General features: G+C 36.1%; 1 protein-coding gene across 2 annotated transcripts; it reads left to right on the top strand.

Moving 5' to 3' along the window:
* The first annotated feature begins 4,189 nt into the window (after positions 1-4,189).
* LOC104115521 (probable protein phosphatase 2C 75) lies at positions 4,190-15,528 on the top strand. 2 transcript variants are annotated; one of them, XM_009626180.4, is made up of 4 exons: positions 4,190-4,588; positions 6,004-6,372; positions 6,946-7,051; positions 15,087-15,528. In XM_009626180.4, the coding sequence occupies exons 1-4, from the start codon at positions 4,397-4,399 to the stop codon at positions 15,413-15,415; spliced, it is 996 nt and encodes a 331-aa protein (XP_009624475.1). In that variant the 5' UTR covers positions 4,190-4,396; the 3' UTR covers positions 15,416-15,528. The 2 variants fall into 2 exon arrangements, with proteins under 2 accessions (XP_009624475.1, XP_009624474.1); XM_009626179.4 differs by having other exon boundaries at positions 4,194-4,600.
* The last annotated feature ends 545 nt before the right edge of the window (positions 15,529-16,073 follow it).

A 16,073-nucleotide genomic window follows, 5' to 3' on the forward strand; every position in this document is an offset into this window, starting at 1 on the left:
AGGCGTGCTTTAGGTTCACTAGCTCTCATGCTAGTAGATGGTCTTGTTGGGATATCAATTCGGATAGGCACATTCTCTGCAGGGATATGTGATTTAGTTATCCTTTTCAAATCAGTAAACGCGTCTGGCATTTGATTTGCTATATTTTGTAAATGAATGATCTTCTAAACCTCCTGATTACATATAGGGGTACGTGGATCAAAATGGGATAATGATGAAATTTTTCACACAATTTCTCTTTTGTTTTCCTTTTTCTATCTCCCTAATTGTGGGAAATTTGTTTCATCAAACCGACAATCTGCAAATCGAGCAGTAAATAAATCTTCCGTCAATAGTTCAAGATAGCGAATAATAGAGGGTGATTCAAACCCAACATATATTCCTAATCTTCTCTGAGGGCCCATCTTACTGCGCTGTGGTGGTGCTACTGGCACATTTACAGCACATCCAAAAATTCGTAGATGGACAATATTTGATTCATGACCAAAAACTAATTATGACGGAGAATATTTATTATAATGTGTCGGTCTGAGACGGATAAGTGATGCTGCATGCAAGATAGCATGGCCCCAAACAATAGTGGGCAATTTTATTTTCATAAGTAGTGGTCTTGCTATCAATTGCAGGCGTTTAATAAATGACTCTGCAAGGCCATTTTGAGTATGAACATAAGCTACATGATGTTCAACTTTTATCCCAACTGATAGACAGTAATCATCAAAAGCTTGAGATGAGAATTCTCCTACATTATCAAGGCGAATAACCTTTATAGGATAATCTGGGAATTGCACCCTTAATCGAATTATTTGAGCTAATAACTTTGCAAACGCCAGGTTGCGACATGATAGTAGGCACACATGAGACCATCTTGAAGATGCATCTATTAGGACCATAAAATATATAAACAGCCCACTTGGTGGGTGAATAGGTCAACATATATTCCCATGCATAGGTTCTAAAAAGGCAGGGTATTTAATGCCAACCTTCATTGGTGATGGTCTAGTGATCATTTTGTCTTGATAACAAACATCGCAAGAGAATTCATTATTTGTAAGTATCTTCAAGTTCTTTAATGGATCGAATTTTCAGTAATTCGTCTCATCATTATTGATCCAGGATGGCCCAAACGGCCATGCCAAAACACAAAAATATTTGAATCAGTAAACTTCTGGTTTACGATAGAGTGTACTTCAACTGTACTAATCTTTGAATAGTATAAGCTAGAAGATAAAGTTGGTAACTTTTCTACAATGCACTTCTGGCCAGAAACATTCTTCGTAATACAAAGATATTCCATATTCATTTCATCTGTTGTCTCAACATGATACCCATTTCGGCGGATATCTATAAAACTCAACAAGTTTCTTCGGGACATGGAGGAGAATAATGCATTGTCTATTATAAGTTTTGTTCCCTTAGACAGAAATATAATGGCTCTTCCAGAGCCTTCAATCAAACTTATATTACCAGAAATTGTTGAAACATTTGTATTTTTCTTATGCAAATAAGAAAAGTATTTCTGATCCTTGAATATGGCATGAGTTGTTCCACTATCAATTATACAAATATCTTCATGATTGATCTTTGATCCAAACATAATTTGAGGATTACCCATATTTTTCAAAATGACATAAATAAAATATGTTATAGTAAACATCATTATCAAAGCATAACTTTTATTTATGTACAATAATTATATAACCATACTATCTATTACAAACAAGCAAAATTAAAATATTTACATTTCTACAGATTCACCACCGATCATATGACTTGTTTCTCCTTCTGGGAGTGCAAAGTAATAAGCTACATCCAAATGCATGGAGTCTAAATTATCTTCAGAAATAAAATTTGCTTCAGCATTTTTCTCTGCCTTCTTCAGGGAGGCTTAATAAATCTCAACCAGGTGCTTTGGCGTACGACAGGTACGTGACTAGTGTCCTTTTCCTCCACGTCTATAGCATGCATTTTCTGGCTTTGCTGCTTGCACCGCTTTATGCTTTTGTACCTTTCTTTTCCACTGCTGGTGGTGAGGAGGGTTCTTTGGTACATTATTATTACCATGATTAGAGTTTCTTCCCCAACCACGGCCATGACCACAACTGGGGCCACGACCTCTTCCACGCTTAGCTTGGTGGAAGTTCGTCTCATTCACTTCAGGGAATGAACAAGAACTAGTTGGTCGGCTTTCATGGTTTTTCATTAATAGCCCATTATGTTGCTCGGCTACAAGAAGATGTGATATAAGTTCAGAATACTTTTTGAATCCCATCTCTCGATATTACTGTTGCAGGAGCATATTCGAGGCATGAAAAGTGGTGAAAATTTTCTCCAACATATCATGATCAGTAATATTATCACCACATAATTTTAATTGGGAAATAATTCTGAACATAACAGAGTTATACTCACTGATAGATTTAAAATCTTGTAGCCTTAAATGAGTCCAATCATATCGTGCCTGTGGAAGAACAACCATCTTCAGGTGGTCATATCTATCTTTCAAATTATTCCACAGTATGACTGGATCTTTAACAGTAAGATATTTCATTTTCAGGCCCTCATCAAGGTGATGGCGTAGGAATATCATTGCTTTGGCACAGTCTTGATTTTATGCCTGATTTTTATCCTTGATGGTGTCTGCCAGACCCATCGCATCAAGATGAATTTCGGCATCAAGAACCCAAGACATGTAGCTTTTGCCTGATATATCCAGGGCTACAAATTCAAGTTTAGAAAGATTTGACATTATTTAGAAAAAAAAAGTTTGTACCTCTGATACTTTCAAAGTATTTACTCGAGATGGCAGAGTCTCGTGCTGATAACGTGTTATAAAATAACGATTGTAAAGTAAAGACAAGTATAGAGAGAAACTGATATATTATTCAAACTTCAAACTTATGTTCATAATGAACTGAAAACTCCTCTATTTATAGAAAAAAGAAAGCAATTGCGAGGCTTTTCAGGAAGCAGCTGTATGAGCTGCTTGCAACCTGCCTGTTTAATAAGAAGCTGCTGCAAATCATTTCATTGAGTTGCTTGCAACTTGTCTGCATGAGTTGCTTGTAAGCTGTCTGCATGAACTGCTTGTAACTTGCCTGTTTAATAAGAATCTGCTGTAAATTATTTCATTGAGTTTCTTGCAACCTGCCTGCATGAGCTGCTTGTAGATAAAATTTAACAGAATACTAAATGGATAATTTTTTTCAAGAAAATTATTTTTAATGGAGTAATGAATGAACATTCACAATATAATATTTTTATATCAGTCTAATCATACTAGTATTAATTTTCTGGCATATTAAACTCCTGTGATGAAATGTTGGATGAGCTATTCTTTTAGTTTCCAGAGTCCACGGAACACAACTCAAAAACTTCTTACCTGCTTGTCTCAGTATGTCCACGTAGTAGACGCAGAACGTGAGGGTTTTCTCGCGCGCTCTTCACATTTCACATTACACATAAGAAAAAAGTCTTCTCTTTCCACGTGGGTCGTGGAGGATATATTATGCAAAGCTACTGAGCAAAGTACGTAGAAATAAATTGCAAAGCTACTTCTAAAGAGTAAAAGTGGGCCACCTCTTGACTTAAGACTTTCTAATGTTGTCATCTGTCTATTGCGGACCACTTGTCAGGTGATTTTCGACAAGTGTCAAGCAACTTTCGATATCGACGAGATTTGACTAGGTGGAGAAAACTAGTTGAAAAAATAAAGTACCATCTTCGAGACGTGTCAATTCAGTAGCTCAAAGTGGTTACCTCGGGCTTTGAAGTCGCCGCTTCCGCTTGGGAAGTTTCCACACACTCTACACAAATAGCACCGTGAGCTCCAATAATAGTTTTGATATTGCTAATATAATTTGATATTTATTAGTTATACACAAGATAATATCAAATAAGTTTAGATAATTAATATTTATATTAATAATACATACATTATAAAAGTATATCAAACACAGAATTAATAATACAAAAAATTAATGCATATGCCAAACCACCCCTTAGTCTTTTCGGTTACTGCACTATCTAGTCAACTTTCTCAAGTACACCTCTTCGGCACCGTCAACTTATTTTTGGTCACTCTATGCAAATAAACGACATGCAGACATATATACGTACACTTATACATGTACACACACATGTATCGTACGTTTCGGTCATTCCTTGTACTTAAGACAGAACTACAAGTAGTTAGCTACTAGTATTTGGCTTTTCATATAAACGTCAGTAGCGGTTACACAACTGGAATGTTCAGCGACGAGGATAGCGATTACCCCGAGAAATGCCGGAAGCGCCGCCGCTGTAGAATTCGAAACTATTATCCTCTGGTGGTTGTTCTTCGTCAAAAGCTTTGGGCCAAGGAAAGGGAGTGCGCGTGGGGGTCCGTTTAGTGGAGATGGAGTCTGCTGCCGCGGCAAGTCACACAGCAGCAGGTGCAAGGCCGATGGTTGGAGCAATTTCTGTATCAGGAAGGCAGCGTGTAATGGAAGATGCAATTTCTATTCGACCAAATCTTTGCTCGACGGAGATTAATAGCTGGCGAACAGTTGATTTCTTTGCTATTTACGATGGACATGGTGGACGTCATGTAAACCCTACGGTTTTTCTCCACCTCCCTCTGTTTGACCATTAATTTACATGCCACCACTTCATAGAGTTAGATTCACCATTTTTCAATAACTACTACTGCTTCCGTGACCCAATTTATGTGGATGTGTTTAGATTTAGAGGGTCAACCGATTTTTTTCTTTAATTACGATCTAGCCTTTAAATATTTTGAGTTATTAATTATTGTACTTGTAATAATTTTTACGTAATTTTTAAATATATAAAAAAATAAAAGTCAAAAAAAGTTTAAAGATCTGATGTCCAAACTCACGGTTGATTCTCGAAATTCACCAGACGGAGGGAGTAGTAAAAATATTCTTTTTAAATTATTATTTGAATCTACAAATTGTTTTCTGGGAACAAATTTGAAACTATGAAGTTTGGCTCTTGATAAACTAGAAGTGACATATCTACTACCTGTTATGGTTGTGACTAGTGATGAAGGCAGAATTTTTAGGGGATTCAAAAGTTTAAAAAGTAAATATGCTAAGAAGTAGAGGGGATTTAATACTATTTATAATATTTGAAGTAAGAATGCTTGGTTGAACCTTCCGCCCGTAGCTAGCTTGTGCATAATTTGGTAAATACCGAATTAGCGTACCGAAATCGAAAATTTTGATATTCGGTATTTGATATTTTGGTATTTGGTATGATATTTGGTTTATGTTTTAAAAAAAAATGATACTCCTATTAAGTATGGTATTTGATATTTTAAAATGAAATATCGAAATATCAATACCGTACCGAAATATATATTATATTACACAATAAATATTTTATTAATTATTACATTAATATAAAAAATCTAAAATTTTACTTTCCTTTATTATCAAAATCCATCAATTAACTCTAAGCAAGTAACAAAAAAATTTTTCTCTCTAGGTTGGTATTTGCTGGTTTTGAACAAACTTTTGTCAACAAACATTTTTAGTTTTGTATTTTTGAGTACTTTAATTAAGAATATTACCGTCTATGACTATATACACTAATTAGTATTCAAACCGAATAAATCGAAGTTAGCGAATCGAATAAATCGAAACCGAAAAGAGAAAAATCGAACCATTCCGAATTTATTTAGGTACGCTATTGGTATAGCATTTTACGAAACCGAATATCGAAAATACCGAACCGAAATGTCTAAATATCGTATTGTACCGTATCGACCGACGAACACCCCTAGCTAGCTCCACGTATGGTTGTGATCCAGTTAGACCCCTCACACGTTCTTTGTTTAAATAATACTTATATATTAATAATTGCGTAAGTAAGTTACAATTAAAAAAAAAAGTTGAAAAAATAGGGAATAAATATCATACTTAAGGAAATAAACTGAGATTGTACTTTTGAGAGTACATTACCATATGAAGCTTACTATCATATATTATGCCAATGCAGGTAGCTTCACTATGTAGCGAGAGGATGCATGTCATACTAGAAGAAGAGCTCAATGCAGACAGGAGTGGTAGCAGCAGCTCACGTGGTGAAAGACGACGAGCATCAGAAGGGCAGAGGACGGAGGAGGCATGGAAAAGAGTGCTGAGAAGCTGCTTCCTGAGAATGGATGAGATGGCTTCATGCACATGTCCCGAGTGTGGAACTGTAGGCTACCAATGCGGCTGCCCACCGGACACCTTGAGCCTGACGGGCTCCACCGCCGTCGTTACAATTTTGACAGACGAAACTATCATTGTCGCCAACTGCGGTGACTTACGCGCTGTCCTTAGCCACGGTGGAAGTGCCATCCCTCTTTCTTATGATCATAAGGTATGTCTCACTCGCATGGCAGGACTGTAGTCACTAAACTATTTAGCAATTTATTAACATTATATTAATGCAAATTACATTGAATTCTTCAAAGCATACGTGCAACTCATATTGGTCCTCGTAAGTACTCATAAATCAAAGCTAAAATGCATAGTCATGCAAAAGATTAATCCAGTTCATTAGTATTGCATATGTTCAAATACACGTATAACATGCCTTGTTCCTTTTAAGTACCCATAATTAAATATACACACTTTTTGGTCCTTTTATTCATAAAGCACACTAAATGGTTAATGGTGTACCTAAGAAGAGCATGTACTAAGAGTGCTGTAAGTGTGATTCTGGTGTTTTATTGAGTTGATGGTTGAGCATGGCTACGTTCATGATTTACTGTCTGCATGCATTCTCTCCCTTGGGAAGTTTCAAGCTTAAGTATGGGAGTCTCCATTTATTTTTAACTCCATGGAGAACATCTGACGGTATCATGTAGTAGTTCACTACTCGAAGAAAATGATGTTCGCTACTCGAAGAAAATGATTTGTCCTCATTAAAAGTAACTTGACTTTGTTGCAGCCAGACAGACAAGAAGAACGTGCCAGAATAGAGGCCTGTGGTGGCCAAGTTGTTTTTGCAGATGGAGCACGAGTTGAAGGAATTCTCGCCATGTCTAGGGCAATAGGTAATTTATTTTTCCTTTTGCAAAACATGTTTCTCTATGCAATAACATAATTGCAGTTGTATATGGGAATATTACTTGTCTCTGTGAAAGCTTAATCTTGTCTTGCTAGATTATTGCTTCAGTCGAAATAACTCTAGCTTATAGAAACTATTGCTTGTGCATTTTTTCTTTCTTAGCAGCATGCTTTAATTTCAAGAGTTAAGAATCCAGATTGCCTTTAGCATCACAGATGCTAATCCTTCTTCAGGCAACAATATTTACTCCTTTAAGGGACAACTGAAACCTTTTGTTGTGGAGCAGTTTAGCTATAAGAAAAGCCTTACCTGATTCTTAACCTTGATTAAATTAAGGGCACATATCTTGTGTCATGCATGAAGAAAAGATTGGAGATAGAGAATATTGATTATCATTTAATGGTCGCGAACAGTGGGGCTAAAACACTATTATGGCAGATACAAGTGCCAAACTCATCCAAATTTATTGGGAAGAAATGGATTAGTTGTAGAGAGAATAGGATTAAACAGCAATAACTATGCACCATGTTTCTCTATTTAAGTTCATCTCAAGTCAACGTAGAGAGAAGAGGATGTAGAGATTAAATGAATTTGGCAGTGTAACCATCATACATTTGAGGATTTGTATCTTTTCTAAGGTATGCAAAAGAGATCAATCAGAGATGTGTATGATGTGTGACAGAATGCTATTGTATACGTCCGTTCATTTAATGCAGCACATAAGACGTCAAAGTAGAAAAAGACTTGGGTAAGTCGGTGGTTTGGAGTTGTTATTTATGCATCAAAGTTGATGGGCAGCTTCCCAGTAAGGTTAGAGAAGGTCAAACTGGGAGCTATTTAGTGATGATTCAGGAGGAAGAGGAATATGTTTCCATAAATGGATTTATAGCACTTTCCTAGATACTTGTTAAAGTTTTATCTGTGACGGAACAGTTTTACTAGAGGAGTGTGGTACCAATACCAACATAAGTCTTTAGTCTACTTTCCTTGATCAACCATGTTTGGATGCTGTGATATGTAAAGTGTACCAATAATACCAAGGGAAGTTGTAAATGAACCAAAAGTCGTCTTCAATGACTAAAAGACCAGCTTCGGTGCAAATTTTATTGTTATTGATGTTTCATTTGCTTAAAACAGTTCTTATTTCCTGCTATGCTCATTGATTTTCCCGGAAAGAAGTGTGGGACCAATCCCTAAATAAAATAAACAATTAGAAAAAAAGGAAAAGGAAAAGAAAGATATGTGATTGATTGAAATAATGAAGAGCGGGCTCCTAGAAAAGAAAGAGTTTGATTGGTTGTAATAAAGAAAAGTAGTGTGATGTAAACTTGGACGGCCGTAACCAATTTGCAATCTTGCAAATTGGCAAGTAGACAACATAATAGATTTTTTGGCGAGCATTCATTCAACTATAAATAAGGGAAGATGTTGCCTCATTTAAACACACCAAAAACAAAGAGAAGCTAAGCAGAAAGCAAAGCAGTGAGAATAATCCACATATTGTTATCTGTGAGATAAATAGTGAGTGACAGTATTATTGTAGTAATGTGTTTTAAAATAAAGAGTGTTATTTCTTTCGAAGTTGTAGTAGTCTCTTGACACTACTAAGTTGTAATATTATAGTGGTAATATTGCTCCGCTCGGATATTGTATTTTACCCCGTTAAAAGATTTGATACTATTGTTACTCTCTTGTGTTATTATTATTTACCGTGGATATTATTCCTGAGCGGGATATATTTATTTTTCCAACAAGGTGGTATCAGAGCCATGGCGAATAATGATCCGCTATCTTTTCAGTACCCCCGTCTCACAAAAGATAATTATGAGAAATGGTGTCTACGTATGAAACCCATTCTTGGCTCTAAGGATGTATGGGAAATCATAGACAGGAGGTATGCAAAACCCGATAATGAGGAAGCTCTGCCTCAAAATGAAAAAGAGGTCTTAGCAAAGACGAGGAAGAAAGATCAACAAGCCCTCATACTCATCCACCAATGTTTGGATGATGCCATGTTTGAGAAGGTGACAGATGCTACCACCTCAAAGGAAGCTTAGGGGATTTTACAAAATTCTCTTCAAGGAGTTGACAAGGTGAGTAAGGTAAAACTTCAAACTCTAAGGGTTGATTTTGAAGTTTTTAAAATGAAAGAATCCGAATACATTTCGGATTATTGTTCAAAAGTGAAGGCTGTTGTAAATCAATTAAGAAGATATGGAGAGGACATAAAAGATGTCCGTGTGGTAGAAAAGATCCTTCGCACTTTTAACACCTAAATTTAATTTTGTGGTGTGTGCTATTGAGGAGTCTAAAGATTTAGACTCTATGATGGTAGAGCAATTGGAGGGTTCTTTACAGGCCCATGAAGAAAAGATCAAGAGGAGACAAGAAGTGCCATTGGAGCAACTTCTTAAAACTCAGGCATCCTTTAAGGATTATGGAGGTGAAAAGAGTTATCGAGGAAATGGGCGAGGTAGAGGCCGTGGTGGTCATGGAAGAGGAAGAAGTAACGGTAACAACTTCAACAATGAAGTTAAAATCCATCAGACATTCAGAGGTCGTGATCGTGGACATAGAGGAGGAAGATGACGTGACTACTACCAAGAAAATAATGGACAAAAGTATGACAAATCCAAATTTGAGTGTTATAATTGTCATAAATTTGGCAATTACTCTTGGGAATGTCATAGCAATGTTGAAGAAAAAGCTAACCTTGTTGACGACAAGAAAGAAGAAGTTGAGTCAACGCTGTTGATGACACTCAAGGAAGAAGACAGGGATGATTGCAGCTCGTGGTATTTGGACAATAGAGCAAGCAATCATGTGTGGATGCAAAAAGAAGTTTGTGGAGATCAATAAAACGGTGAGAGGTAATGTGTCCTTTGGAGATACCTCAAATATTCAAATCGAAGGGATAGGTACGATTCTGATCTCCTATAAAAATGGTGACCACAAGTTAATTCAAGATGTTTATTATGGCCCAAAATTAAAAAGTAATATTTTGAGTTTGGGCCAACTTCTTGAAAAGGAATATGACATCCACATAAAAAATATGCATCTTTGGCTTAGAGATTCAAGTGGAATTCTAATTGCTAAAGTGCATATGGCTAAAAATATACTATTCTTCTTAAGACAATTGATGCAAAGTGTTTGAAGGCTAATGTGCAACATGAATCATGGTGTTGGCACATGCGATTTGGGCACTTGAATTTTGAAGCGCTCAAAACAATGGGAGAAAAGAACATGGTGCATGAGATACCATCAATCAACCATCCCAATCAATTGTGTGAAGCTTATCTTCTTGGAAACATGCAATGAGGAGTTTTCCAAAGGAGGTCATGTCAAGATCAACCAAACCGCTCCAGCTTATTCACACTGATATGTGTGGACTAATCAATCCACCTTCCTTTGGTAAAAGTATATATTTTCTACTATTCATTGATGACTTTAGTAGAAAGACTTGAGTTTATTTCTTGAACCAAATAGCTGAAGCTTTTGCTGCTTTTAAAAATTTCAAAGTATTTGTAGAAAAAGAAAGTGGCTATGGAATAAAAGCTTTAAGGTCCAATAGAGGAGGCAAATTCACTTCAAAAGAATTTAATCTACTTTTGACAAGAGTGGGTTGCTCTAGTAGTAGGCACCCTCCACTTCCAACCAAGAGGTTGTGAGTTCGAGTCACCCCAAGAGCAAGGTGGGGAGTTTTTGGAGGGAGGGAGCCGAGGGTCTATCGGAAACAGCCTCTTTACCCCAGGGTAGGGGTAAGGTCTGTGTATACACTACCCTCCCCAGATCCCACTAGTGTGATTATACTGGGTTGTTGTTGTTGTTGTCAATCTCATGGAATTCGTCGCCCTCTAACGGTACCTTATTCACCTCAACAAAATGGAGTTGTAGAGAGAAAGAATCGAACGATTCTTAATATGGCTAGATGTATGTTAAAACCTAAAAATATGCCCAAGGAATTTTGGGCAGAAGCTGTATCTTGTGCACTTTATTTGAATAATAGGTCTCCAACAAAGAATGTTATAAATCAAACCCCTCAAAAAGCATGGGGTGGAAGAAAGCCAAGTGTCAAGCACTTGAGAATCTTTGGGAGCATAGTCTATGCTCATGTGCCACATCAAGGGAGAGTGAAGTTTGACGATCTAAGTGTCAAGCATGTGTTTGTTGGCTATGATACGAGTTCAATAGGCTATAAGATATACAACCCAAGTAGCGGCAAGATGGTGGTGAGTCGCGATGTTGAATTTGATGAAGAATTGGCATGGAATTAGGAAGCTCGGGAAGAAACTTCATATGAATTTCTTTCATATTTTGGAGACGAAGAAGAACCAGAGACCGTGGAACTTGTGCAGGATACAAATCCACCTTCTTCGCCAACCAATGTTACATCTCTTTCTTCTCAACAAAGTTCAAATGAGCAACCGCAAAAGACAAGGAGCATTCAAGAGCTCTATGATGGCACAGAAGAAGTTACTAATTTTGATTTTTTATATTGTCTCTTTGCTGATAGTGAATCAATGAACTTTGATGAAGCTGTTACAGACAAAAGGTGGAGACAAGCCATGGAGAAGGAGATCGAGTCAATAGAGAAGAACAACACTTGGGAGTTAACAACTCTTCTCAAGGGTCATCGTGCAATTGGAGTAAAATAGGTATACAAGACAAAGAAGAATGCTGATGGAGATGTGTAGAGATACAAGGCACGACTTGTGGATAAAGGCTACAAGCAAAGGCAAGGCATTGACTATGAAGACGTTTATGCACCTGTTGCCCGCATGGAGACGATTCGTTTGTTGATCTCTTTGGCGGCGCAAATGAAGTGGAAGATCCATCAACTAGACGTCAAGTCAGCCTTTTTGAATGGCTATCTTGAAGAAGAAGTCTATGTTGATCAACCATTGGGTTTCGTGATCAAAAACCATGAAGATAAAGTGTTGCAGTTGAAAAAAGCTTTATATGGATTAAAGCAAGCCCCACGAGCATGGAATAGTTACATCGACAAGTATTTTCAAGACAATGGGTTTACTCGTTGTCTCCGTAAATATGCTCTTTACCTTAAAGTTCATACTAATGGAGATATCTTACTTGTTTGTCTTTATGTTGATAATCTTATTTTCACGGGTAATAACCCAAGTTTGTTTGAAGTTTTTAAGAAAGATATGTCATGTGAGTTCGAGATGACAGACGTAGGGCTCATATCATACTACCTGGGCCTAGAAGTGAAGCAGATGAAAGATGGAATTTTCATCTCTCAAGAAAGCTATACGAAGGAGATCTTGAGGAAGTTCAACATGCTCGATTGCAACCCCGTGAACACACCGATGGAGAGTGGGACAAAATTGTCCAAGTTTGATGAAGGAGAAAATATTGATCCCACATTTTTCAAAAGTCTTGTGGAAGTTTGAAGTACTTGACTTGTACCAGGCCAGATATACTCTTTGCAGTTGGAGTAGTAAGCCGCTTCATGGAAGTTCCTACCTCCACCCATTTGAAAATCACTAGAAGAATTCTTCGTTACCTAAAAGGTACGATTGACTTTGAGCTATTTTATTCTTGTTCTAGTGATTTCAACCTTATGGAATTTTGTGATAGTGATTATGCGAGAGATATTGATGATAGAAAAAGCTCAACTGGTTTTGTGTTTTTCTTGGGTGATTCTGTTATTTCTTGGAGTTCAAAGAAACAATCCATTGTTACTCTCTCGGCTTGTGAATCTGAATATATAACAACAACATCTTGTACATGTCATACTATTTGGCTGAGAAGATTATTGAAGGAGCTCAATTTATCACAAATTGAAGCTACATATATTTGTATTGACAACAAATCCGCACAGGCACTTGCCAAGAATCCGGTGTATCATGATCGAAGCAAGCATATAGATACAAGGTATCACTTCATTAGAGAATGCATTGCCAAGAAGGAAGTCAAGCTCAAATATGTGAAGTCTCATGATCATGCTGCAGATATCTTCACAAAGCCTCTCAAGTTCGAAGATTTTCAGAGGTTGAGATCAAGACTTGGAATGACCAAGAAAATTCAAAATTAAGGGAGAGATTTGTGGGACCAATTCCTAAATAAAATAAACAATTAGAAAAAAAAGGAAAAGGAAAAGAAAGATATGTGATTGGTTGAAACAATGAAGAGTGGGCTCCTAGAAAAGAAAGAGTTTTATTGGTTGTAATAAAGAAAAGTGGTGTGATGTAAACTTGGACGGCCGTAACCAATTTGCAATCTTGCAAATTGGCAAGTAGACAACATAATAGATTTTTTGGCGAGCATTCATTCAACTATAAATAAGGAAAGATGTTGTCTCATTTAAACACACCAAAAACAAAGAGAAGCTAAGCAGAAAGCAAAGCAGTGAGAATAATCCACATATTGTTATCTGTGAGATAAATAGTGAGTGACAGTATTATTGTAGTAATGTGTTTTAAAATAAAGAGTGTTATTTCTTTCGAAGTTGTAGTAGTCTCTTGACACTACTAAGTTGTAATATTATAGTGGTAATATTGCTCCATTCGAATATTATATTTTACCCCGTTAAAAGATTTGGTATTATTATTACTCTCTTGTGTTATTATTATTTGTCGTGGATATTATTCCTGGGCGGGATATATTTATTTTCCCAACAAGAAGTCTGCTCACTATTAGTAACCATACTTTTATGCAAACGGAAATTCTTAATTTTTCAGAAGCCATTTAAGTGTTGGATAATCTGGTGTATGCATTTGTTTTTCAAATTCATCAGCGTGTTTATTCTTAGGAGTGACAGACAAGCTCTAAATATATCAATGATGCATCCTTTCTCTTTTTCTTTGCTATTATTTGTTATAGCTCACAACATGATTTGCATAAAACAGACAGTGGCGTAGCCACCCAATGGCAAGGGTGGTCAATCACACACCCTTTATCAAAAATTTATACTGCGTATATAAGTTAAATATTATTATATATAGTCATATATTATATTTTGAACACCCTTAACACAGTTGAGTGGGGCGCCTAAGGCTTCAGGGTGTTCAAAGTGAGGTGTTGTTTAGGGTTCAAATTTCTGTCCATTTTATTTGCTAAAACTAAACGGAGACCACCATGTGTGATCTATTTGATTCTCTTTCAACCTGAAAATTTTTCTAATAAAAAAACTCTTAAAACTTAAAATTTGTGTAGAAATAAACTACTAATCTTAAAAGTAGTTTTTAACTAAAAGTTATTTTCTTAAATATATTTTATAATTTAAAAGTCAAGCTTTACAAAAATTTCATAAACAAAAGCTCTCTACAAACTACAAATCCTCTCGACTCTTTCTTTCCTTTGGTTTTATGCTTACTTTTACTAGTAAAATTTCTAATGTTGTCTTTTTATTATTTTAATTTTGATTTATAAAATTATAGTTGTATTAATATTTTTATTGTTTAGGTAAATGTTGCGTAGTTTGATCTAAAAATTTTGGTACACCATTTATCGACAAAAAAAATTATTGACTTGTTTAAAGTTTGAATGCCCTTGACGAAATTCTTTACTATGCCACCGGATACAGTGGTGTAGTTTTCCCCATGCGAGAGTAACCCTTGATGAAACTGCATCTAGTAGTGGATACTATAATTGGAAAGTTTTAGATTTAAAAGGAAAATACAGAGCTCCTTAAAAGAAAAAGGAAAAGCCAGAGATGGTATTACACAAACCATTTTTTCCTTTTAGCTTAGTCTGTCAGAGGCACAATTAGGGGATGTATACTGCATATACAAGGTCAAAACTATTTTGTTACGCATGAATAATAGATGTTGAATTCCCTTGGCTTCGTCATGTTTTTACTTTTTATATTTTTAAATTCCCTCGGTGAAAATTCGGGCTCCACCATTGACCCGACATACAAGAAGTTGAATTCATAATCACTAGATTTACATGAGAAGCTGCTTTTCCATTGTTTCTTTGAGGAAATGCTTCACGTTACCGTGCTTGGTGCATAGATCTAAATACTATTGAATATTACTCCTTTTATTTCTTATTGCAAACAGGAGACAATTATCTAAAACCGTATATGACATCCGAGCCTGAGATTACCTTCACAAAAAGGGAACCAGAGGATGAGTGCTTGATTCTTGCCAGTGACGGCTTGTGGGATGTTTTGTCAAGTGTAATGGCGTGTGCGGTGGCCAGAGAGTGTCTTCGAGAAGAAGAACATAGTTTCAGTCCTTGGGTAGAAGGTGTTGGCGAAGGAGCAATGTTTTCTTCACGAAGTGCATCAGCAGCAGCGCTACTTACTCGGTTTGCTCTGGGACGGAATAGCTGTGATAACATTAGCGTGATTGTGGTTGATTTAAAAAGAAATCACACTGTTCTATAGTTTCTAGAGTAAGGTAACTTCTTGACATGAACTAGTGTAACCAACCATGGTCAATGGAGAACATATGAGACATTTTAATGTATTTTTTCACCTAATAAAGACTGATTTTTCTATTTGAGATGCCTTTCAATCTGGTTTTTCTCTTCTATCTTCTAGATGATGATGTGATAGTCAGTCAATCTATATTTCAGGTTATAATCATGTGATACGACAATTTACTAAATGGGTTAATTTTAGTTCCTGTTTCTATAATAGATAAATTTGTTTACACAGTGTGGCACGTATGTACAGAATGGAAATGTTGTACATGAATTTATCGGCCCTAAATTATAAACATGCTCTCTGAGAATGTTAAAATTCATTATAAAGCCATTTTTGATTGCCGTTGTTTCTCCCATGAAAAAAGCTACTCCTATGTAAGAAAATTATCATTACACAAACAATCGAAATCATGCAAGTGAGCAAAGTTAAAAAAAAATTTAGTTAAGTGGTCTGAACTTTGCACTTTTACAAATTTGGACTAGTGGTATGAAGTTTGAACTATTATAAAGTAATTTAATGGTCTAATTATTGAAATCCAGATTGGTGGTTAAATTTTCCATTTGAAGGATTCATTTTGATCGTCATATGTGTTAAAAGCTTAGATTTGAAGTGGAAA

This window comes from Nicotiana tomentosiformis, chromosome 3 (genome assembly GCF_000390325.3).
Source record: "Nicotiana tomentosiformis chromosome 3, ASM39032v3, whole genome shotgun sequence".
In the NCBI taxonomy this organism is placed as follows: domain Eukaryota; kingdom Viridiplantae; phylum Streptophyta; class Magnoliopsida; order Solanales; family Solanaceae; genus Nicotiana; species Nicotiana tomentosiformis.